The sequence below is a fragment of the Doryrhamphus excisus genome, linkage group LG3 (genome assembly GCF_037039965.1).
Source record: "Doryrhamphus excisus strain RoL-2023G ecotype Guam linkage group LG3, RoL_Dexc_Guam_v1.1, whole genome shotgun sequence".
Taxonomy (NCBI): domain Eukaryota; kingdom Metazoa; phylum Chordata; class Actinopteri; order Syngnathiformes; family Syngnathidae; genus Doryrhamphus; species Doryrhamphus excisus.
Genome location: NC_136359.1, coordinates 20,563,759 through 20,589,973, shown reverse-complemented (window position 1 = coordinate 20,589,973; position 26,215 = coordinate 20,563,759). Strand labels below are relative to the sequence as shown.

The following is a 26,215-nucleotide window of genomic DNA, read 5'->3' as shown; positions in this document are numbered from 1 at the left end:
CCAAAGCGAAGGCAAATCAACACAACTCCTGTGAATCATTCATGAGTGATAAGGAGTTGAGGCTTGATGATAAGTCAAACAAGAAAACAAGTGATTTCCTTGATTATAAAGGAAAGGCTTCATTTCTCGCCTGACTGCTGCACACGTTCTGTGATTTGCGGTCGTGTCTCTGTGAGTTCTGAGCCACAAGCCAACACACACGAGTCATTGCGTGGATGTGAACACTACACAGTGTGTATTTACAGGCGTGCCAGGAAGGGTGTGTTGGGAAATGTAATGTTGAATAGTTTACCGTCTCCTCCTTGAAGAATTTACAACTATCTCAATGATGAACTATGCAGTAGGGATGGGCCACATACACCCCGTTGAGCTTTATTTATTGATTTATTAATTTTTTTTTACTTTTAACATCAAAGCTGTAGCCAGCAATGGTATTTTTAAATTGCAGTAAGCCTTTAATATTTAAATGATTCGCTTTCTAGTGATATACAGGTCATTACGGTAATCATATGGACTTCGTCACAGCAGCTCCAGGAAGAGGCTTTGAGGCATTCAAATACAACAAATTCCTGCAGAAAAGTGACATTTTATATTCATTCATTCATTTTCTACCGCTTATTCTCACCAGGGTCCCTGTAGCCTATCCCAGCTGTCTTTGGGCGAGAGGCGGGGTACACCCTGGACTGGTCAGTCACATATAGACAAACAACCATTCACACTCACATTCATATCTATGGACAATTTCACGCATGCATAGGGAGAACATATAAACTCCACACAGAAGAGATGGCAAAGAGTGGAATCGAACTAGGGTCTCCTAGCAGTGTGGCCTGCGCGCTAACTACTTGCTGTGTCTTTGCTTGTAGGGGAGTTTGTCTTGGAAGTAAACAAAGAGAGACGTTCACATACTTTTGATAAATTGCTCAGCTTTACTTTCTCTGACATTGTATTTAATGCACGCTATCGGCTATTCGTTGTATGTGATGAAAACGCATCCGCCGCGACAACGCCGCCATCATGTTTATGTACGTGTTCCACAGGTCATGAAGATACGAAGGTCACAGTCAATTTCATCACATACACGGTAATTGAAAACAGTGAGGTCTGATTATTTCTAGGAGGCATTTTTGTATTACTCTATTGAACGCATATTGTTTTGTGAAACCATACTTGCTACTTCCATATTGGACGATAATATCATTCATAGTAGCGATGCTATAGTTCATTGTCTGATTGGATTCTGGCTGCCCTGTCCTCATGAGACAGCTTTCTTCGTTATAATTGAGTATTAGTTACGGATAATGTATTTTTGCCTGATAAGAGTATGAAACTGGGCTGCACGGTGGTCAAGTGGTTAGCGCACAGACCTCACAGCTAGGAGACCTGAGTTCAATTCCACCCTCGGCCATCTCTGTGTGGAGTTTGCATGTTCTCCCCGTGCATGCGTGGGTTTTCTCCGTGTACTCCGGTTTCCTTCCACATTCCAAAAACATGCTAGGTTAATTGGTGACTCCAAATTGTCCATAGGTATGAATGTGAGTGTGAATGGTTGTTTGACTATATGTGCCCTGTGATTGATTGGCTGGCGACCAGTCCAGGGTGTACCCCGCCTCTCGCCCAAAGACAGCTGGGATAGGCTCCAGCATCCCCCACAAGGAGGATAAGCGGAACAAAATGAATGAATGAATGAGTATGAAACGAGTACATTTTGTTATTATCCGTATTTGTGTTTAAAGAAAATGCTGATTATGTATTCACACTCTGTGATTGGCCAGTCACACATAGTGACCGCCCCTCATTTGGCAAGTTAAAAACAGTTAGCTCACCCATCAATCCACATATTGATAACATCGATACCAGTGTCTGTGCCTGATTGATACTAGCCTGATTAAATTGATATTTTTGATTTATCATATGTTTATTTTCACATATACTATTTATATTCCATATTTGTATAATCCTCAGGACACAAAAGACACATTTTTTGAATGAGAAAAAATAATACTTTTTTGCTTTTGTTAACGATTTACTTTGTTTTGCTCAAACAATAGCAAAGCAATAATTTTTTTATTGTGTATATTGCTACAGGCTGCGCAGTGATGGAGTGGTTTGTGCACAGGCCACACAGTTAGGAGATCCGAGTTCGATTACATCTTCGGGCATCTCTGTGTGGAGTTTGCATTTGCATGCATGAGTTTTCTCCCACATTCCAAAAACATGCTAGGTACATGTGAATGGTTGTTTGTCTATATGTGCCCTGTGATTGGCTGCTGACCGGTCCAGGGTGAACCCCGCCTCTCACCTGAAGACAGCTGGGATGGGCTCCAGCATACCCGTGACCCTAATGGATGGATATTGCCACATTGTCTCTATTGTTGTATTGTTGTATTTCTATTCTGTAGTGTTGAATTGTTGACAAATAAGCATGTTAATTAAAGAAAAATTCTACCTGGAAAACAGGAAGTTGATTGTAAAAGTAATAGATCCTTTTAGACATGTGGAACTGTGAATTTATTATGTGAGGAATTCAATTGTAACCTGCACATTGAAATTAAATTAAACCATTTTTTTGTTCTGTGTTACCTTTTGTTCTGTGTTTTAGTCTGATTATAATTATGTGTCAAACAAATGAAAAGAAATATGAGCAAATAGTTCTTTCACTGTACTGTACTTTAATGTTGGATTGATTGCAAAATTTGCAGTACTGCTATTGCAATTAGTTCTCTGTTGACTTATGTGATTGAGAGGGGTTGTACTATTACAAAAAAAAAAAAAAAACAGGAAAACTTTGCTGTAAAAACCGAAACGTGAAAGCTGTTAAACATGTTGATCAGCACATGAAGTGGTGCAGCAACATAGTTGTGTAGCTGTGCAATTATTCACCTCCTGCACGGAGGACATTTGTGGACAAGAAACAGTGGCAGAAGACAAATGAAACTCATTTCACACACTCCTTGATAATTCACATATTTTATTAATAATTCAAAACTTTTTAATAGTTTGGTTGGTGTTGTTTTTTTTTCAAATATAAATCCTTCCACCTTCCACACGTGGGAGTGGCCTCCAGCTGCCCTATGGACAGAGAAGGTGTGGTCTCAGTTAGTGCAGCTGAGTTTCACCTGACGACTCCAGCACAGCTCTCACACACAGCACAATTTCTGTTGGATTAGTTTATTTAAGGTATGTTGATGTACTTTTTTGTAGTATTACTTTACTATATCTTCTCAATAACACAACATACTATACTTACTGTGTTGACTTTAGAGGCAGTTCTTGTTGCTTGTTTGATTAACATTGGTATTCAGGTTTATTCAAGCGTCTACAGTTCACAAACAAGGTACAAAGTGACAGCAGGCAAACGTTGCATTGAAGGCCTCTGAAGCTTTAAAGAAGACATTTATTAGGTGATCAAATGAGGTAACCGTAGACTGAATTTTAAGACTATTTTCTCACTTGCTCTCAGGCTTATGATGGAGGCTGCATTGACAAGAACGAGGCTGAAGTTGGCTGTGTTTTTTCTGGTAACATTTCATCTGAAGACAGGTGAGTCAGATGAGCTCCTCCTCAGACTGTGGAACATATTCTATTTATACAACACATTCTCCTTCAAACAATGATAGGTTGATTCAGGCAGGTACAGGATGCATGATGACAAACATAAATGGTTGCTGATTCATGTACGTAGCATTTAGCACAGGGTCTGAAAGTAAAGCTGCTGCATGAACTGAATTGCAGATGTGCAATGAAGCGTGTTGGTATCATGTGGGAGGACTGAAGCATACAGACCTCCAGAGGTTTTTGAGGATTTGGTTTTTAGTCATAATAATAATACATTTTATTTGTAGAGCACTTTTCAGAGTACTCAAAGACGCTTTACAGTAGAGAAAAAAGAAAACAGAGTACACAATGCATTAAAATACAGTAGACATTAAAAACGGATTTAGACAGGTGGGTTTTGAGTTGTTTTTTGAAAGTGGGAAGGTCGGGGCAAGCACGGAGTGAATGGGGCAAAGAGTGGAGCGATGGAGAAGGCTCCGTCTCCCCAGGTTCGGAGCTTGGCCTTAAAGGGGAGTGCCAGGAGATTGGAGTCTGAGGAGTGAAGGGGACGCGGGGGATTGTGTGTCTGAAGGAGGTCTGTGAGGTATGGAGGGGTCAGATTGTGGAGAGCTTTGTAGGTGATGAGAAGGATTTTGAAATGAATATGTTGGGGGACAGGAAGCCAGTGGAGGTTTTTAAGGACCGGGGTAATGAGGAAAATGATGGGTTTTCATACACTGTCTTGGTTATACAGCCGAGCGTTGCACCTGACACACTAGTCTGCACTGAACTGTGTGTCCAAACAAAGTATCGAGGCGTTAGATTTTTGAAAGATTTTTGAAAGATTTTTGAAAGATTTTTGAAAGATTTTTGAAAGATTTTTGAAAGATTTTTGAAAGATTTTTAAAAGATTTTTGAAAGATTTTTGAAAGATTTTTGAAAGATTTTTTTTAGATTTTCAAAGATTTTTTTGATTTTATTTTACATGACATATGACAACCCATCAGCTGTGTAATTCATCAACAGTGACTTTTCCCCCCACTTGGTCCCGTAAGGCAACTTCTGGTAGGTTTTTGGTATTGTAATAGTATTTCCACATAAATGGTGGGATCACAAAACAGTTTTCCACCAAAAAGTCACAGTTCACAATCACGCTGCATTATTTCCTCTCCGTTGGTATCACTGCATGGTGCCGCTAGCTGTCAACTGTATTCAACTGTGTCAACAAGCGTTCCACGGTGTTTACTGCTGGGATAGTGAAAGTAAACATGTCTGACTATGAAACAAGTGATGGCGACATTGCTTCTAGCACAAAGTTGAAGGGATACCTATATGAGCCAGGGTACACTGATACCAAAGATCAAAGATGGCTGCCCTAAGTGCAAACAGCTCCTGTGATAATCTGTTTACCCTACGATTGGCTGGCAACCAGTCCAAGGTGTACCCAGCCTCTCACCCAAAGTCAGTTTAGACATACCTTCTCATTCAGTGTGTTTTATTTATTGTCAGCAATGCATGTATTCGTATCAAACTGTTCGATACAGGGGTCAAAGTTCGTTACGCATATGTCTATAAAAAAAGGCAGCACACTTCCGGTTGCCACCTTGGGGCTGCTGGATAATCGTGCATGTTGTTTTGTTATTGTCATTGCATTTTTGTATTGTCCCCGCACTGCCCCCTCTGTTTTCTTCTTTTCTATCCCCTCCTGCTCCGGTCCGGCCGTTCCAAATTTGCAGTTATTTATCTCTTGTATTCATCATTTTTACGCATTTTGCGTTGTTTTCTGCATGTAAAACTCTAATTAAATTAAAAGTGAAGCATTTATCTGTAAATTGAATGCTTTTATAGTTACAGTTCTCACCAAACATTGCTGACACCGAGTGGCCATTTATTCACAGCGTCTTTGAATGCGTCTTATGACTGCTTTATGCTGTATTTGTAGTTTTTTTTTAATTCATGTGCTTGAAAATGCTTCACTTGGGCAAAATTTGCTCAACATTTACACACCAAATATTTGAGATTTACATTTTGCACTGTTGGACCTTAAAGGTTCCAATCTCCGCTTGGCCATCTCTGTGTGGAGTTTGCATGTTCTCCCTGTGCTTTTGTGGGTTTTCTCCGGGTATTCCGGTTTCCTCCCACATTCCAAAAACAACAACAAATTGTCCATAGATATGAATGTGAATGTGAATGGTAGTTTGTTTATATGTGCCTTGTGATTGGCTGGCGACCAGTCCAGGGTGTACCCCGCCTCTCACCCGAAGACCGCTCGTGAGGATAAGCAGTACAAAAAAATGGATGGATGGACATCAATTCCAGGCAGTGGATGTCCTCCATGAAACCATCTTCACCACCATCTCAAGACACGTAGATAGTGGAAACAAAAAAATGAAAGTCTGTACTGGATGATAGCTGGTGATCTATAGCAGGACATACTTGGATGTATTATTAAGACTCCTTTCTGGCCAGTACCAATGTAGACAGCATATGAATGTTATTACATTGAAGGTGTAATTGCAACCCATGACGATCCAGCTTCCTTTCTGCTTGTACAACACATCTTGAAAAGACAGCATTTTGCCCGAAGGGGTGACCAGGGGTTCTGTAGCTGTAAACATTTGACTGACTAATCTGAAGTTTCCCCGGAATGCCTTGATCACATTTGTCACTTTCAGCCTCTAATGAATGACTCAGTGTATATTTAGTTTGTGGCGATAGCATTAAGGTGCCTTCAGAGTGTTTGTGTGAGCAGATTTAACAGCAACGAGGCTGACAGGATTTATCAGCGTGCTCCATTAAGAAACGTAGTGAAGGTCAAAACATCTAAATGGGAAAATAGGGAGAAGATGAATGACAGCGTTACTAAGTTTAAATGTGTCCAGAGCCGTCGTCTCTCCATAAAATGCTGTGTCATCATTAAGATGCACGTCACAGTGTGGCTGCAGGGTTTTAAATGTACTCTCTTGTGATTCCAGACAATTTATGTAATCAGATGGTCTAAATTTCATGTAAACTGTTGTAACAAGTCTTCAGTTTGAGTAACAAGGCCAATTATTTTCAGTCTGGCACTCTTCTCTTTTTAGGAGTGCAGACCCAAAGCTTGAATAAGCAGGAATTAAACGGAATTAACTGTCTTGCATTTTAAATGGGTTTTTTTCTTGTTTTGCATTTCTGTTTGGTTGACTTGTACAAATCACAGAGGAAGCAATTTGGAGTAATATTTTACATTTGTACGAATTAATTACAAATTTTACAAGTACTTAATTACTAATTTTTCCTGACCTTTCCCTTTTTATATGGCATCCCTGGCTCATCAACCATATAATCCGTATTGAACGATGTCAGTCCTGGATGATCGGTATCGGAATGGACAGCAAAAAAAAACCTGATTATAGCAATAATTACAATACAAGAATGGTAATGGTTTAATTTATATCAAACCTGCTTAAAAAAGGTACATTACATGTACATGTAGCATATTTAATGCTACGCCTTCTCCATGTCTCAGCAATTACTCCCTTAATATGTACTAGGCTACCAGTGTTTTTAATAGTATAAAAACCGAATCAAAAGGTGTACAGTAGAACCTCTTTTATGGCGGTTAATTGTTTCCAGACCCGAAGGAAAAGGATTCTTTTGTTTATAAATGACATATTTTTGTAGTTAGAGCATAGAAAACCTGTTTGTAACCTTCTAAATATTTAATTTAATATTATTAGAGCCCTCTTGACAGAAATAACACTACACCACACCTTTATGATTATGTGAATTACCCAATATAGTAGACAGAAAGTTTGAAGTATTAGACATACAGTAACTTAAACTCACTTGTTGTTTTTTTTTTGACAGCATACTTCCTGCGATGACTATTTTCTCATTAATGTAACATTACTGACAATGCCCAATTTAGGCCAAGTATATACCGAATTTTCTGGACTATAAGTCACACTTTTTTTAATAGGTTGGCTGTTCCTGCGACTTATACTCCAGAGCGACTTATGAATGAAAAAAATTCATGTTACACCTTTTCTGTTCATGTTTATTTTTTGTGTAGCTGAATAAGCATTGTGTTAGCATATCTTACACCTATTCAGCCTGTTCTCTATTCTTTTATTGTTTTAGAACTTGCCTTCCAAAAGGACGTAATGTCTGTTTTGGTCAAATATTTTGTAAAATAAAATACCTAATTATGCATTTTTGGCCTTGTGTGACTTACACTCCGGAGCAACCTATAGTCCAGAAAATACGTTATATGTAAAAGTTGATTAATGACAAATATGTTGTAGTCCAATGTGACAGAGATAATAATTAATTTACTTATTTTGAAAAACCATGATAGGGAAATATGAACTGCAAAGTGGCAAGGGACGAGTGCATATGCAAATGAATTTGTATTTGTGTTTCCCATACATTTGCCACAAATGAAACTGGACGGATGGATGGACGGATGGACGGATGGACGGATGGACGGATATGGCCCTACTTATAAACGCATTATATCGCGTCGGCCAGAGAATTAGAAGACGATGTTTTGCCAACTTACAGATTTTGTCGCTTTATTGAGCGAATAATCAGACCCCTTTAGATACTCTTTTTTTTTTTTAAATGCAACTAATTATAAATCTAGTGAAGACAGTTTTAGTGACTCTGACAAGAAAGCGTGGACTCCTCTCCCGTTTAAAAGCACTCACTGTCTTGTTTGTGACATAAAAAAAGAAAACGAAAAAAAGGACAAAAAAAACTTCATTTGTATTTTTAACATTTGTTTTTCTTTTCATGTTTTTCACTCACTGGAGGTGGAAATGTCATGACCAATTATGCAGCAAATTGGACCATTACATCATTCTATCACAGGGGTCAGCAACCTGCGGCTCCAGAGCCGCATGTGGCTCTTCAGACTCTTTATTGTGGCTCCCTTTGCGATGCTTGAATATTTTTTGTAATGAGTTTTAAAAAATCCAACTTTGTCTGAGACCATGAATGCATCCTGAGTGAGTTCTGACTGCTATCCAGTTCAGTACATGAAGAAAAACAAGTAATACTTACCTACAAATCTAAAAAATAAATTCGAGATAATTTAAAAACAGCGGCATGGGAACTTGTTTTTACGTTTACAGTAGTTTACACATACATTTATGTAAGTTTATCTCCAAAACTAGCAAGAGTACTCCAACTCGTCTTTTCTTATCTGAACTACTTTGATACCCCCAAATTCCCTCCAATGTTGTTTTAAACATACTATATGTTTTGCGGCTCCAGGCTATTTTTCTTCAGTGGGCATTGGGTAAAATGGCTCTTTTCATAGTAAAGGTTGCCGACCCCTGTTCTATCACACCCCCCCCCCCCCCCCCACTCAAAAAAAAACAAAAACACACATGTACTATTCAACTATTAGATCCAGATACCTACGTATCTATCCAGATACTGAGTCCTGTTTTGACTATATAGATTTGACAGAGGCGATGCAGGTGACATCTTCAGGCCCACAGACCATCCAAAAGCCCCAAGGAGAAAATGTCCCGTTGGGGTGCACTTACACCCCTGGAGTCCAAGACGTGGGGGAGTTGGACATTGAGTGGTCCAACGTCAGCCCGGACATGACGCAGAAAGACAGGCTGGTAAGCATGATATTGTCTTAGCAAATAAAAAAGCCGGGGTTAGTATTTTAGCTCTGGGCTCTGTTGGTTGTAAAACCTGCTCTGCTGTCTCACCGTGACTAAGTGTGATGTTTGTTTGGACCTCAGCTTTTGACCTACACGGGAGGGAAAATACACAACTATGACCCCAGCCTCTCCAACAGACTCCGCTTCATAGGAGACCCCAAGCAGGGGGACGCATCCATCCTTCTGTCGAACGTGAGGGTTTCAGACACGGCCACATATCAGTGTAAAGTCAAAAAGGCCCCGGGTGTCGACATGCGGAAAGTAACTCTTGTAGTAATGGGTGAGGAAAAAATTCTTCTCAACAGGTTTTACCTGTTCATTTTCCTTTTTGCTCAGAAGGAATTTAGTTTGTACGTTGTTCCCACTCTCTCTCTCTCTCTCTCTTCCGCTCACAATGACATATCATTACTTTTCTTTCACCAGTCCCCCCCTCTGTGCCAAAATGCTGGGTTGACGGCAAGGAGGAGAAAGGCAGTCCTGTCTCCCTCCTCTGCAAATCATCCCAGGGATCATCACCTCTCACGTATACATGGACAAGAGAAAGTGGGGGTGCACTACCACCCGTTATGGCAGGTATGGAATGAAAGTCAGCAGATTTACAATACAATACACAAAGCATGTTTAATATGAATGTTTCTCATTAAGAAGCAGACACTGGGGAGCTTTTGATAAAGAACCATTCTGACAGCTACGCTGGAAGTTACGTGTGTGAGGCCAAAAACCCTGTTGGCAAGGCGCAGTGTAGATATTCACTGAAGGCATACAACCGTAAGTAAAAGGAAAAATCATTCCTAATTTGGCTTTCTGAACCCTACTACATATTTTATGTATAGTTTGAAATATACAAATCTCAACCCATCTGTCTCAGCACAACAATATTATGACCGTCTGCATCAATATGAATCAAAATATTAGAAACAGCAATACAGCGCAGTAATATGCAGATGTAATGGTAAATTATTACCCCTCTGGTCATGTCACTCATTCATTCATTCATTTTCTACCGCTTTTTTCTCACGAGGGTCTTGTGGGTGCTGGAGCCTATCCCAGCTGTCTTCGGGCGAGAGGCGGGGTACACCCCGGACTGGTCACCAGCCAATCACAGGGCACATATAGACAAACAACCATTCACACTCACATTCATAACGATGGACAATTTGGAGTCGCCAATTAACCTAGCATGTTTGTGGAATGTGGGAGGAAAAACCGGAGTACCCGGAGAAAACCCACGCATGCACGGGGAGAACATGCAAACTCCACACAGAGATGGCCGAGGGTGGAATTGAACCCTGGTCTCCTAGCTGTGAGGTCTGCATGCTAACCACTAGACCGCCATGCCGCCCGCCACGTCACTCAAAAGTGAGAATTATATTTGTAAAAGGAGTCTTGTATTGGATCATATCTTTAATCCAAAAGAGAAAATAACTTAATATAAGTTAGCTAACAATGTACATCATTAGGACGCAGCTATTCTGACGCTGTAGCCCTTTATAAAAGGCGTCACTCACAACGCCTCAAGCTACTCGCTAGTAACGCTACCTAATGATGCAGATAATGTATTGTTTGTCTTGAAAGGTTAACGCTAGGTTATAGGTAATGCCTCGCACGTTTATTGTTGAGGGTTGTGGCAATAAACCGAAAAGTTGGTCAACTTTGAGATTGACGCCTGAAGCTGTGGATACATCCGCTCTCAACTTAGGCCAGATGACATTGTTACACAAGACTGTTTATTCTGAGCTTTTTTTTTTTTTACCTGAACACGTCTTGTGCTGGAAGATACAGCTATTCCATACATTGGCATCCCAATGAGAGCGTACAATATAAGTAACTGTTGTGTGTGTGTTTCAATATAGCCTGATCTGCCTCGCACACAGCCCAATTTTTCCCTGTCTGGGGAGGGGGGGGCATTGCCTTGTTGACAGAAGTAGCGTTAAATCCGTGAAATCAATGCGCCTCAGAAAGATGTTTTGGTAATGTGTTAAATCATCAAAATACGGCAAGATACTTTAAGTATTACATGTAAACATCAATGTACTTGTTCTTGCATGATAACAGCATGGATATAAAACAATGAAACATTGATAGAGGTTTTGTTTAGAGGGCCTCATAGTCGAAATGGATGTGTGCCAGTGATGTGCATTATTAGCTAGCTCATATTAATTTGTTTTCTGGCATTATAATGCACAGAAAAAGGAAATAAATATTTTTCACTTCTGGATTGTGAATAATGGGCAATATTACAAAAAAGTCCAGCTCACCTTTAACATAAATAAGCCAATCAGAGTTTATTATTTTACTATTACTATTTCTCTATTCAATATCCTTTACATGACTTGAAAATAATCGGGGAGCCACTGTAATGTTAACTGACTATTTAAAGGGGACCTATTGTGCTTTTTTCCACTTTTCTGACCTATAAATGTAGTTAGAATGTTGTATTCTTGTGTTAAACGATACCAAAGTTTCAGATAATGAGGTTTGCGCATTTGGAAGTGAGCCCTGAAAAAAGTTTGGGATGGCTCAAAACGCTCAGTTTCAAAAGGCATGGTTAAACTGCCCCTTTGTGATGTCACAGAGGTACAGACTTCCTTATATGGTTCATAGGTAGGAAGCACTTTGGACGTGTGACCAATCATAGCGGAGTGGGCATGCGGACTGTGGGTGGAATAAATTAAAACAAACCGTTTTGTCAGGAAGCACAAATAAAAGGAAATACAGCTGGAATAGGTGCAGAGTCTGGAAGATCTAAAAGGTTTTCTGTGGAGGTTATTGTGTGTAGCTGCTCTATAGGAGACCAGAACTTAATACAAAGGGTCGAAAAATGAGCACAATAACCAACATCACATGCTATCTTCCAGCTACCAACAAAGTGGGCGTCATCGTTGGGGCTGTGATAGGTGCTCTACTCCTCCTCCTCCTCCTCTTGCTCCTCATCTGGCTCCTGGTCTGCTGCTGCAACAAGCGGCGCTATGAGAAAGAGGTTGCCAATGAAATCAGGTACAGAATATCAGAGAGCATTTGGATCATTCATGAAGAAAATGATTTGTTGAATGTTTTGTTTCTTCAGGGAGGACACCCATGCCCCGGAGAGCCAACCCTCCAGCAGAAACTCCAGCTACCGCTCAGTGCTGGGCTACCGCACCCACCAAGGGGTGTCCTACAGCTCGGTGGGGAACCGCATGCCCAGCATCAACGAATCCAACGCCAGTCACCGCAGCAACAGTGACAAGTCCTCAAAACCAAGCGCTGCTGTTGCAGTGAAACCACTTCCTCCTCTCCAATATGACCATCGCTATGGTTACCCTGTGTAAACACAACTTGCACACATGATGGACTTCTTTAATGAAGCAATGCATTTTATGACTTCTCAGCGTAAAACATGCTTCTTATACAAAGCAGTATGCGCTATGACTTCAAAAAATCTTACCTCAGCTACTGAAGTGGATGACCTTCATGATGCACTGTAACAAACTGTAAGATAAATTATGTGGGTATGAAGAACGCTATATTGCCATGCTATATTATGCCATATTAACTTGATTTATGCAAGATGTACAGTACATAGCAGATGGCCTGTATTATGTTTGAGTGCTTCTTTTTTCCATGGTGTAAAGATATATTTTTTAATAACAACACACAATAAAAATGACTTTTCACTGACAAGCCAAAGAGGTGATATACAAATCATTCTGAATTCTAAATCAGGTCTAATGGAACCCGAGAGATGACACTTTACTTCCTTATCATGAGCCATTTCAAGTAAGCCATTTGGGAGAGTTTGGAGCAATGCATTAAAATACAGATGGTGCCCAGTAAGTCATTCTGCTGTAAACAAATTACCATCTTAAATTCTGATGACATGCATAAACAAGGTCAGACAGTCGCCTTGTTCGATGAATTTGCCTCTTGGAAAAATAACATGTGCACAAAGTCATGTAGCACCATTGCCTTGTGTGTTTCTTGCTCAGCGACCAGTAAACTATACTTCCTGCATGAGTCTACTCCAGTGGCGAGTTGGGGCGCTAAGCCTCCGTTGCCACACTGTGGAGGCCGAGTCAGCACTGTGCCTGCGGTCCCACCCCTCTTCAAACGGCGCTCATTTAGCCTGATGGCATTTTTTTAAGCGCTGTATGTTGAATTAATAAGAGCTGCAGGATGGAGGCCCTCAATAACAAGTTCTGCCCTGGGACTCCTTCCGGGCAGCAGTGATGGAGGAAGAATTTACATCCTTTACTCAAGACCAAATAGAAAGCCACAAGTACAATCCTGTACTGAATATAGTGCACAACTGTATATAAGTATTATTGCAAACACTGTATGTTGTCAATGTGCAGTATTGGTATTCATACTGAAAATTGTTGTATTATCTGTGTGTGCTATTATGATTATAGTTGCTTGGTTGAAGTGGATAATAAAGTGGATGATTTTGTTTTAAAATAAATTCCCCTTACTGTGATGATTTATGAAAGTAAAAACTGTGCATTGTTTAACCCGATAAGAACTGCTTCCATTCTTCCTTTTTTGATCATTTATTTCTCTCTCATTTAGTGTTTTTTTGTATTTCACCTTATTTCCATCTTATTTCTATACTCTCGGTAAAGAAGATGTCCTTCACCGGGAGTGTATGGCCTCTCTGGTCAATTTAATAATGATGGTAATGGTTTTATTTCATTTGAACATGCATCAGATTACAATTAAATGCATCACATAATCAGTTCACAGTTCCACATGTCCAAAAGGAGTAGGAAGAAGCAAAACTTATTAAATCCTACCCCTCCATCTGGTACTTTTACAATCAGTAACTGTTACATTTGTTCACTTCCTGCTTTCCTAATATAGTTTAAGTTTTTATTATTATAAATTTTATATTCATTCATTCATTTTCTACCGCCGTGCCGCTCTAAATTTAATATATTATACTATTTTATATTTTTTTATTTTATAATATATATATATTATAAATTTTATTTTTGTCACAGGGCGACACGGCGGTTGAGTGGTTAGCGCGCAGACCTCACAGCTAGGAGACCAAGGGTCAATTCCACCCTTGGCCATCTCTGTGTGGAGTTTGCATGTTCTCCTCGTGCATGCGTGGGTTTTCTCCGGGTACTCCGGTTTCCTCCCACATTCCAAAAACATGCTAGGTTAATTGGTGACTCCAAATTGTCCATAGGTATGTATTTAGCAAACATCAACTGCTTGTATTGTTTCTTGAATTGGCTCATTGTTGTGCATTGTTTTGTTGTGCAATAATAAACATGAAAAAAGATACGCTATTGTATGTAGTCAGTATACAAAGTTAAAAGGCACCAAAAAAAAAACCACAGACACTATGGCTGTACAAGCAAATACAGCTATTGTTGTCAAGAACTTCCTGTATACAAGTCGAGTTATGGCATGAACATCTGATCTTGCGATCGCTTTTTTTCCACAGCCAGAGCAAACTCTCACAGTAATGCCTACCATAGTCGGTGTGAGTGGCACAGATTGGATCAGGACCGCAGCCATGGCAAATCCAGTATGAGTCTGGGATTAAACAGATACAATTTTTAATGAATGAATGACTATTCAATGTCTAGAATCCAGTCATAATAATAACGGATGGGATTTTGGAGAGCTTTTCAAGGCACCCGAAGCGCTTCATAATGAAGTGAAACCATTATTCAGTCACACACTGGTGACGGCATCTGTATGTGTAGCACAGCTGCCCTGGGGTTGTCTGAAGGAAATATGGCTGCCAATTCACACTTAAGGCCTCTCCGACCACCACCAAACATTCATTCACATTCCTTGCGTGAGGATCGAACCTCCTGGCTCCAACTCCTGAGCCGCTACCGCCCTCAGAAGTATACTTAATGGAATCAAATTCCATTTTCTATGCCGCTTATCCTCACTAGGATCGCGGGTATGCTGGAGCCAATCCCAGCTGTCTTTCAGGATACACCCAGGACTGGTCGCCAGCCAATCACAGGGCACATATAGACAAACATGGATAATTTGGAGTCACCAATTAACATTCATAGATATGAGTGTGAATGGTTGTTTGTCTCTATGTGCCCTGTGAGGGTGTACCCAGCCTCTGGCCCGAAGACAGCTGGGATAGGCTCCAGCACCCCCCCGCTACCCTTGTGAGTATGAGCGGTAGAAAATAAATGAATGAATGATCATTTGATATCAATAATTACATCTGATGTAGTACAATTAATATTCATGTATAAAAGAAGAATCATAAAATATATATATTTTTATAGCAGGCTTTTAAGATGCAATTTTGTGTGTAAATCAGCCATGTCAAGACTTTTATTTAAAGTAAAAACACTCCATTTGCAATTCAGATTTTCCAGAAATGACATCCATTAGTGTGTGTTCAATTTGATGACTTTCAGTCCATTTGAAAGCTTCTTTATTTGCATGATGCATTTTAACTATCTCCCTTTCTGTTTGCCCGCTTGAAATTGTTCAAGGCATTCACATTGGAGTGACGGTGCTGAGATGGCTTGCGTGTGTTTACAGAAAGATGTTGCACAGTGGGAATCCGAAGTGAAGTGGAGAAACAGAGATGGTGCCTTGCAAATATTTGTCCAGCAGCTTCAATCAGAAAGCTTATTTCCTTTGGAATTTTAGTTTGCGGTGGCAGAACTTTTAAGCTTTAAATGTCGCTTTTCTTATCAGCGCAATGAGAAATATTATATTTAGTTCTTCTGTTTGTTGTTTGACTCAAGCAGCATTAAAGATGTAAAAAAAAAAAAAAAGCTAGTTATATCCACTTAAAGCTAGCTATATCCACACTTAGAGCTAGCTATACCCACACTTGGAGCTAGCTATAGCGGAAAAAATGGGAAAAAAAAGAAAAAAAAGGAAAAAAAGACATTAATCATAATAAGAAATATAATCAAATTAAAGTATAACCTTCAAATGTTTCTCACCTATATCCACACTGAGAGCTAGCTATATCCCCACTGAGAGCTAGCTATATCCACACTTAGAGCTAGCTATATCTACACTTGGAGCTAGCTATAGTGGAAAAAAAGAAAAAAAGAAAAAAGGAAAAAAAGACGTCAATCATAATAAGAAATATAATCAAATGAAAGTATAACCTTAAAATGTTTCTCACCCCACTGAGAGCTAGCTACATCCACACTGAGAGCTAGCTACATCCACACTTGGGGCTAGCTCAGGGGTGGGCAAACTTTTTGACTCGCGGGCCGCATTGATATGACAAAATTTATGGGGGGGGCAGACTATATATTTTACACGTAACAGTCCACCTGGTATTATTGTATCTGTAAAATTGTCATGCAATCTGCTATTATTATTTATTTTATATTTATATTTAAATATTTTAAAAATAATAAAATATTATAATAATTACAATAAAATTACAATAATAATTATTATATTATTATTATGTAAAATATGCAAATATAACAATAATATTATATATATTAATATAATAATTAGCATTAATATAATAATTATAATAATCATAATAGTTCTAATAATAATTATAATAATCTAATAATCTAATAATAATCTAATAATAATAATAATTATTATTATTATTATTATGTGCTTGTGTCCCTTTTTTCAGGAGCACTTTGTAAACAACAGACCATGTCAAAAAACGAAATTGATAAAACCATCAAAAGGTTGGCTCAGGCCATGATGCCAGGTTGTATGTTGAGTTTAAATGAAATACTTTGGAAAGATTGGGCGGGCCGTATTCAAACACTTGGCGGGCCGGATGTGGCCCCCGGGCCGTAGTTTGCCCACCCCTGGGCTAGCTATATCCACACTTGGGGCTAGCTACAGCCACACTTGGAGCTAGCTACATCCACACTTGGAGCTAGCTATAGCGAAAAAAGATTTAAAAAAAAAAAGAAAAGAAAAAAAGGAGAAAAAAAAAGATGTTAATCATAAGAAATATAATCAAACGAAAGTATAACCTTAAAATGTTCCTCAAGGTGATTTGTCTTATGCAAATAGGAACGTGTGGTCTGGTGTTTGTGTAAATATGTGGTCAGGCTTCAGGAATAAGCTTGCATGCACAGTCCTGCAGATGTCATGGTCAAGTACCAAAGTACAGGAAAGTCAGCACCGGGAAGCCACACACAGCACATATCCTGTGTATGTTATTAAATGCAAATAAACCCTCGTCACTTCCTGTGGTCGTGGCTGATGCAAATGACTTGTAATGCACGCAGATATAAATCCCTGTCAATCTCAGAGCATCACATTGATTCAACTTCAGGCAGGGATTAACACTTGAATAAAGAGGATTCTTCGGTCCGCAGCCAAATGTGTTAAAAAGTATTGTTTGGAAGATGTAAGCAGACATCTTAAGGAGGATTGCACCTATTTTTAATCAAAACAAAAGATTACTCAGCTTAATTTTTCTCAGATGTGCTAAGAGTAGATCTTAACATGCTTGGAACAAACAAAATGTCCCTGTGGGTCATGACGGGCCTCTCAGCTGTCACCACCATGTTCTTTAACCTCTACATCTTCTTGATGAGCCTGCACAACTACAAGCAGAAGAAGCAGTGGAGCCCCAGCGAGACCATCATCGTAGCTCTGTCGCTGGCTAACATCACTCACCAGGTCATCTGCTACTTCTGGATGACCATGGACGAGGTGGACTTCGAGTGTCACATCGCTCAGATGCCCTACACCATCATGGTGGTGCTCATCTTCAGCTTTAAGTTCACCATCATGTGGGACAGCAGCTTCCTGACGTTCTACTACAGCACCAAGCTGGTGAGCACACCCAACCGTTGCTACACCAGCGTCCAAGCCACCATCATCAAGCATGTGACACCTGCTGTGTTCGCCATCCTTCTGTGCGGCCTAGGAACATGCATGCCCATGCTGGTTGTGTTCCATCCTGCTAATGACACCTCAGAAGATAAGGACTGCGGTGTCTTGATGCCTGACACAAAACCTGGACATATTTACGAGGTTCTCTATCTGATCCTTTCTGATGTGCTGCCAGGGATGTTCATGATTAAATGCTGTATCTCCATCTCCGTGCACCTGGCCGTCCATCTTCGCCACATGAAGGCCAGCACCAATGGAGCACACGCCCCAAAGCTGGGCACTCAAATGAGAGTCATCCAAATGGCTCTGTCCCTGGTGGCGGTCTTCCTCATCTTCCTTGTAGTCGACCTGTACGTTAACTATCAGATAGCGGTCCATCACGAAAACGCCATCACGCTCACGTTCTTCTTCACATCGGTGTACACCACAGTCAGCGCCATGGTGCTGATCTATGGGAAAAAAAGTCTGTGGAAGGTTCTGCTCCATGAAAGCAACATTTGTATGGATGCTTATCCTTGTTTGACATGTCTGAAGATGCCTGAGGAGAAAGTCAACAGCAGCAGCAGCGCCCCTGCAAGGATCAAGAACTGAATATGCTGATTAAGCAACATCACCGGTGACCTCCTGCTTGGCATATAGTGGACTCGAATATAAGTCTTTGTTAGTTTGTTTGAAATTATACTACTAATTCTTACACATTTAACGTACTAGATTTGACCAGAGTACAGTCAAAATATTAGAAGAAAGTTCTAATATTAACAGAAACAGAAATTGTCACCTTATGGGAAAAAATGGCACAATTGTAATGTTGTGAAAAACAAAAACAAAGATTGAAAAAAAAGTGAATAAATTCATGAGGAAATTATGAGGAAAAAGATTGTCATATATAAAAGTCATAATATTCTGACGGGGAAAACCCTTACTTTTAGAAGCATGAGGTTAAAATATGAAAGACATGTTATTTTCTAGGGCTGCACAGCGGATGAGTGGTTAGCGCGCAGGCCTCACAGCTAGGAGACCTGAGTTCAATCCCAGGCTCGGCCATCTCTGCGTGGAGTTTGCATATTCTCCCCGTGCATGCGTGGGTTTTTTTTCCGAGGTATTCCCACATTCCAAAAACATGCTAGGTTAATTGGTGACTCAATTGTCTATAGGTATGAATGTGAGTGTGAATGGTTGTTTGTCTATATGTGCCCTGTGATTGGCTGGCGACCAGTCCAGGGTGTACACCGCCTCTCGCCTGAAGACACCCGGGATAGGCTCCAGCACCCCCTGGGTGGATAAGCGGTAGAAAATGAATTAATGTTATTTCCTAAAATTAGGGTGGGAAAAAGTTATAAGAAAATATTAAAATAGAAAAACATGCAAAAAAAAGTTTTTAATTTGTGGGTAATAATAATGCACTTTTTCAGTTATATCACAAAGCTGAGCTGCAGGCCCAGATGTAAAATATTAAATGCTTTGATTTTGATTTGGACCCATCCATCAATTTTCTATGCTGGTTATCCTCACAAGAGTCGCTGGCATGCTGGAGCCTATCCCAGCTTTCTTTGGGTGAGTGGTGGGGTACACCCTGGACTGGTCGCCAGCCAATCACAGGGCACATATAGACAAACAACCATTCACACTCACATTCATACTTATGGACAATTTGGACCATGTGTTTAAATAGATTGTTAAATGATGAAAACGTTTAATTTGAATTACAATTAAATATCACTCAGTTTTAAGCCATTTTAATCATGTTTCATTTTGCATGAACAAAGAGACTCAAGATAGAATGTATGCTGTAAAAATGTGATATTTTTAGATATTGGTATTTCGGCTCATAACACTTTGTTGTTCAACTGTTCCATCATGTTTGGGTTAATTGTGTGTTGTTTTTTTAATCCGATTAATAATGATAATGGACTAACCTGCATTAACGCATCAATTCTGACAGCCCTACTGAAAATAAATCTGAACATGGAGCTAAAAAGGGAATGACATAGTGCAGCTCTGCCACTGCCAACTACAATGATAAAACATGGAAGAGGAATTAAACCATATCTCATCAGGCGTATTTTGGCCAAGGCAATAACTTGCACCACAGGAAAAAAAATGTGTTCCATTACAAGAGCGCAAACAATGAATATGAGATTAAGATGAAGAAATGATGTGTCTGTGCATGCTATGTTTTTGCTGTGTGTCACTTCACATTTTTGCTTCCAACTTGACAACTACACTCTGCGGGGAGCAGATCAGCCGTGCAAGTTCTGCACACACACCACGGCCACCGAGTAACACACATGCTCACTATTCGGACACACACATGCCAAGAACCTGTGAGTGTTAATATTTCATTGCAACAAATAACAAAAAAGGCACCAGCAAGTTGCCTGGACCGCGTGCAAGTCCCCTGGAAAAATGTTAAAAAATACATGTGACATTGAGGGCACAGAGCATATGAATAAATCAACGCTTCAACCCACAACCTGAATATGATTTCTTTATCACTGAAGGTGCAAGAGTTCTTTCTCAGGTCACAGATTCCTGTTTCGGTCCCACTCACAAAAAAAAATACCAAACATATACATACATACTGTCCTTATACTGTAGTTTACAGGCAGATGGCTACATTCTGCTCTATGCTGTGATTGCATATAATTGTGGGTGCATGGGGCTCGGCAGTGGGTGTTCCAAAAAGTGCCCTCATGCCCACGGCAAACATATGCTTATAGTAAATAAAAGTGAAATAAAGTAATATTTGCGATGCATGAGGGGTTTACACCCCCTGGCACTCCCAAGTGAGGTTCAAAGCTGGAATAATCCCTCACCCGCCTTTGACGCCTCCAGCAAGTGATGGGACAAAATAAGGGAAGTCCATATTTTCTTTTGATGAGAGCAGTTAAATCATCGCAAGGCCTCGGCCTCCATCTTTTCCTGTCTTCATGCATTGGAGGAAAGAGGTGAGGCTCGGTATGCTGAAATGGAAGTGATGAAAATATTCTAAATTGTTTTGACATCAAAGTATGTGTTGTCAAAGATTTCATGTTTGGTCGAAATGAACCTTACACGTCTCACCAATATTTAATAACACAAACAGTAGATCCTAGCATGGTTACATTCCAGGACTGGACACATCAGACACCCATAAAAATTCAATGTCCGCCATTGCAAACCCTCCTGCTCAGGGCCGGCTGACCCATTAGACAACACAGTATTTGTATTTTACTTTGAATGCCAATTATATTGGTGTTATAATTTCAAGAATTAAACAAAAAATAAACAACATTCATTCATTCATTTTCTACCGCTTTTTCCTCACGAGGGTCGCGGGGGTGCTGGAGCCTATCCCAGCTGTCTTTGGGCGAGAGGCGGGTTACACCCTGGACTGATCGCCAGCCAATCACAGGGCACATATAGACAAACAATCATTCACACAATAAACAACATATTTAGTATAATTGTTAATAATAATAATAATTGTTAATGTTAATTAAGCCCTGAGGGCGGCACGGCGGTATAGTGGTTAGTGCGCACACCTCACAGCTAGGAGACCAGGGTTCAATTCCACCCTCGGGCATCTCTGTGTGGAGTTTGCATGTTCTCCCCGTGCATGCGTGGGTTTTCTCCGGGTACTCCGGTTTCCTCCCACATTCCAAAAACATGCTAGGTTAATTGGCGACTCCAAATTGTCCATAGGTATGAATGTGAGTGTGAATGGTTGTTTGTCTATATGTGCCCTGTGATTGGCTGCCGATCAGTCCAGGGTGTACCCCGCCTCTCGGCCAAAGACAGCTGGGTTAGGCTCCAGCACCCCCGCGACCCTCGTGAGGAAAAAGCGGTAGAAAATGAATGAATGAATGAATTAAGCCCTGTGATTGGCTGGCGACCAATCCAGGGTGTACCCCGCCTCTCGCCCAAAGACAGCTGGGATAGGCTCCAGCACCCCTGCGACCCCCGTGAGGAAAAGCAGTAGAAAATGAATGAATGAATGAATGTTAATTAAGTATAATTATTATTTTTAGGTTTTTGTATCGGTAAATGGTGTCCAGAGTCATTATTGAACGACTCTGTCCAGAACTGACACGCTTCAACATTTTCCACAGATGTGATAAGTACCTTTAAAGGTTGCTTCATTCACCGCCACATTTCCACAAGCAATGACCTTCTAGCAAGCCTCTTCATAACTCATGATCCATTCCGCCCTTGGGCTTGGACTGATATACTAAGACTGCCGATGGCATCAAGTTGCAAATGTAAAAGTATAGAGGGAGTCTCCATGGCAACCAAGCACAGCATTGGGCAAGCAACGGCGACATAGTCTCAAAGACGCATTGCTCATGGTAGCTTCAGGGAAGAGTAATACCCGGCAGGACTCTCCCTAACAGGAAAAAACAAGCCATTACCAAGCTAGATTAGCAAGAAGAAGAACCAACACACATCTCCTAAAAACATCCCATAAACTCCTCCCTATGGAGAGCCTCCCCTGTAAGCTGTTTGTGACAGGCAGTATTTTCTAACTGTATGTGCAAAGCATACAGCATCGGCTTTAGATGCTGCACTTTTGACTAGGACGTGTTCCACAATAGATAATCTCTTGTTGGTATGGTAACATCATAAGTAACATCATAAGTACAAATAATCAAAAGGTTGCAAGAACCTCACTTACATAAACACTATAGGAATAAATGTTTGTTCAAACATTTATTGATCGGTGTGTGCAGTAGAAAATGTAAATCCCTTGTAAAGCAATTTAAAGGCTACAAATACAATGAAAATACTGACAACTTAATTGAAATCCGTTTGATGCTTGGTAAATGTGTTCAAGAGGTCACGCTATACTTTTTTTTTCTGACTCACTGCTGTTATGAAAAACAATAAAAATACTGAAAAAAGGATGAGCAATAATTTAAATTTCAGGAATGAAGTGAATAAAAAGGAAATGGATAGACTCATGAAAACATACTAAACTTCAAAACGCATTCATGCTTGTACCATACAGTGTTTAGGATTCTTCAAAGGAATAGTTTGATATTAATATGTGCTGCTGATACTCTATGTGATCACAGTTAGCGTGTCACTTTGAGCAGACAGGATCACAATTAATGTTTGGTATATTCGCAGCAGGATGCCTGTTTGATTTGATTTGCATGACAACTGCAACAAGGGGATGAAAACATTCAAGGGTCCTATCCTGCTCACTTGAGGGATTTGTAAAGTGACATTGGATCCATACCCCTTTTTGCGGCTGGTGGCTGGTTCAAAGTTAATTTTCTTTTGTTATCTATTATCATGGCTCCACAGGCGTGCTGAACTGGAGCCGTACTGGAGCTTGCTGGGGCTGAAGCATTTGCATAATGCAGTAGGGGAGGTGTTTCCTCAGTTAAGTACCCGCCTGCTACCTCAGTTTTTAACTTAATTGACAAATTTTTTTGTAAAAATGAAAGGCAGAGCAGATCAGGGGTCAAGGGCTGGCCCCATCCCCTTATTTACTAATGGATATTAGCAATGAGCAGTAAGGAAGAATTGGATGAATAATGTAGAATTTGGTGTCTTTCAAAACAGCTATCCATTGCGAGAGTGTGACAATATCTGGATATATCCCAATATTTTATCGACAGGTATCGATACTTTTGATTTATACACGGGAGCGGCGGGAAAGTCGGCAGGCGAAGTAGACACATAACAGGAGAGAACATGGCGGACGCGAGCGAAAAGCAGAAGTTGAAAGATGCACCAGCAGTCAAAAGTCTGGGTACACTTGGAGATTTAAAGTACTGATGATGGAATAAAGCTTAGGACCCTATGACTTCTGTCAAAACAGAATCGTGGAATTAGGCAATAAAAATGGAATCTACTGTTAAACCATGTTAAGTCAGTTTTGCATAAAAAGCTTATTGTAAGATTAGTGTCTAAAAAAAAAAAAAGCACTTTTTGAAACTTAATTTCTAAATGTTAATATTGGTATACAATTTTAGCTTATCTTTAGAACAAGAATACAACATTTTAAACATACACATAAGTCTGAAAAGTTCCAATTGTAAGATAGAAACATGACAAGACATGAATGTTTCATCCTCTATTTGACATTATTTTAATGCCAAATTGTGCTTAACAGTAATTAATAAAACTAGTAGTAGTGATACATGATTTAATTCAATTTAATTATTGTTACTCTGTTTGGCGGTTCTCCCTGTTTTCACTCACATTTTAAGCTACACCAAATGACCCAGGCTATATCCAATATTTACTCTACAGTTGCAGAAGTTTGCGGTTTGAGCTTGTGTTTGATATGAATGTCAAACTATTCCTTTGAGCAAAAAGCTTCCCTCTAACGCACATCAACATGATGCTATTTGGAGGCCAACAAGTTACAGTATCCACATCATAAACAAAAAGCAAAAAAAAATGTGCAGCACATGTAATAATGCCATCCAGTGTCTTTGAAATATTAAGGATTAGATCATAATACCTACACCGCCATTGGACACGATAACTGCAACACTCAGCAGTTAAATCATGTACAATGTAGTCCCTGCTTTTGATCGATATAAAGTATGCAATACAGCTTTATCGTGTTAAAATACCGAATGCCGTTAAGCAGCGTCATTTTTTTTTCCCTAAGGAAAGAAAAAAAAAACAGTGTACATAAAAAAATGGTGGCTACCCAAAATCATGCCACATACCTTGAGGAATAGAAAAATGTCTCTGAGCTGCATACAAACCAGACAAAATTCCTGTAAATACGTGACTCAGATGATCCTGCATCTCTTGTTCACCGTGGTGTTCTACTGTCTCACAGGGAACAAAACTTTATAGTCTGTGCGGCCCTACTGGGGGCTGTGCTCATACGACGGGAACATGGACTTGCGTGCTTTTGGAGGTGGCGGCGGAGGCTTGCTATCAACTTTCATTGGTAGCGGAGGGGTGAACTGCAAGGAAAGCGAAACTGGTGTTATATTTCTGAATATTTTAGCGTTTACATGACATTAAATATGCATTAGCGAGTGGGATGGCATTTTCTCTGAGCAGGTGCACCTCTGAAGAGAAGCCTGCGTTGTCAACCTCATGTGGGTGTTTCTTTGGTGGCATTGGGGGCGGGGTCCCTGGGGTGTCAATGGTGTTGGCATCATTGTCACTGAGGAGTGATGAAAAACCTACCAAATAAGAGAGGGAATGAAAAGCATGCAGAAGGTGTGCATCTGGGAATGTGTGAGGTCTAATTTGGGCTTTACACCAGGCTGTGCTAACACAAGGTTGATATATGTGTAATTTTCTGAGAGTGGCATACGATTGAAAGAAAATGAAATGATGACAGCGTGGTGGCTTGTGTTCCATACTTGAGCTGCGTGGAGTATGAGGTGTGTGGGGGGAGGCAGGAAGAGGACTGAGGGGGTTAGACAGGCTGAGCTGAGAGGAGACGCCGTGGAATAAGGAGAGAGTGAGCCGTCTGTCTCCTAACTGTAAACTCTTGGGTCGTTGCTGCTTCTCAGCAGGGGTCTGGGATAAAAGCGTAATACAAAGACATGATTGAAACGAGCAAATTGAGCTACTCCCAATTCACAGCTGGATAACAACACTTTATATGAGGATGCTATTGGTTGATGCATATTTGAATAGCTCTGGAGTATAGGACTCACCTCGTCTGCATCTGACTGTCTCTCCAGCAGCACCTGAGACTTGCTCACGCTCCACTCTTTCCTATTTTTTCTCGCAATCCGGTTGTCCTCTTCTGAGCGAGACAGCACAGAGGTTCTGCGATCGCTGGGTCGGGACAACAAGGAACTGGTTGTGAATAATGGGGGTAGAGAAAGAGACGCAGGAGGATGAAAAATACAAACAGGAGGTGTGGAGATACTGTTGAGTCTTTACATAATAAGCATCGCCTCCTCCAAACCAAACTACCACAAACATTGACAAAGAGTGACAAAAGGAAGCAGCGTGGGAATGCGGGGACTAACTCTTGGGAGGAAATGCACGAAGGTCCATCGGATGATGCCGAGCCACTAGAGAGGGCCGAGGAGGCATTGGAGAGGGTTGAGACGGTGGACATGCGGCGCAGCGTGGAGGACAGGATGTAGGGCATCACAACAGAGCCCACGCGACTCTTCTTCCTCTCAGTGAGGGAGCAGGGCTGGGACATACAAATAGGATTAAGCATCATTAGGGAATCTGGGCAGGGGAGGGGCACAATGACAGACGCGAGTCACAAA

General features: G+C 40.4%; 3 protein-coding genes across 5 annotated transcripts in view; 2 read left to right on the top strand and 1 right to left on the bottom strand.

Annotated features, from left to right (window-relative positions):
• The first annotated feature begins 3,043 nt into the window (after nt 1–3,043).
• Nucleotides 3,044–13,643, top strand: vsig8b (V-set and immunoglobulin domain containing 8b). 2 transcript variants are annotated; one of them, XM_058071849.2, is made up of 8 exons: nt 3,044–3,180; nt 3,464–3,543; nt 8,986–9,155; nt 9,282–9,480; nt 9,624–9,773; nt 9,849–9,968; nt 12,059–12,197; nt 12,268–13,643. In XM_058071849.2, the coding sequence occupies exons 2-8, from the start codon at nt 3,468–3,470 to the stop codon at nt 12,509–12,511; spliced, it is 1,098 nt and encodes a 365-aa protein (XP_057927832.2). In that variant the 5' UTR covers nt 3,044–3,180; nt 3,464–3,467; the 3' UTR covers nt 12,512–13,643. The 2 variants fall into 2 exon arrangements, with proteins under 2 accessions (XP_057927832.2, XP_057927831.2); XM_058071848.2 differs by having other exon boundaries at nt 9,846–9,968.
• Nucleotides 13,644–17,184: 3,541 nt separating this feature from the next.
• tas2r202 (taste receptor, type 2, member 202) lies at nt 17,185–18,794 on the top strand. The gene has a single exon (XM_058071119.2). It carries the CDS (start codon nt 17,625–17,627, stop codon nt 18,606–18,608), a length of 984 nt encoding a protein of 327 aa, XP_057927102.2. The 5' UTR covers nt 17,185–17,624; the 3' UTR covers nt 18,609–18,794.
• Nucleotides 18,795–22,693: 3,899 nt separating this feature from the next.
• The window catches only part of dock5 (dedicator of cytokinesis 5), a 35,646-nt gene continuing 32,124 nt past the window's right edge, over nt 22,694–26,215 (bottom strand). The window contains exons 47-51 of one of the 2 annotated variants that reach the window (XM_058071051.2): nt 25,964–26,136; nt 25,643–25,787; nt 25,343–25,502; nt 25,041–25,159; nt 22,694–24,934 (exon numbers count right to left, since the gene is read on the bottom strand). In XM_058071051.2, coding sequence (XP_057927034.2) covers nt 24,833–24,934; nt 25,041–25,159; nt 25,343–25,502; nt 25,643–25,787; nt 25,964–26,136 — 699 coding nt within the window. In that variant the 3' untranslated portion in view covers nt 22,694–24,832. The remainder of the gene's footprint in view (nt 24,935–25,040; nt 25,160–25,342; nt 25,503–25,642; nt 25,788–25,963; nt 26,137–26,215) is intronic. The other variant, XM_058071052.2, reaches the window with a different exon arrangement.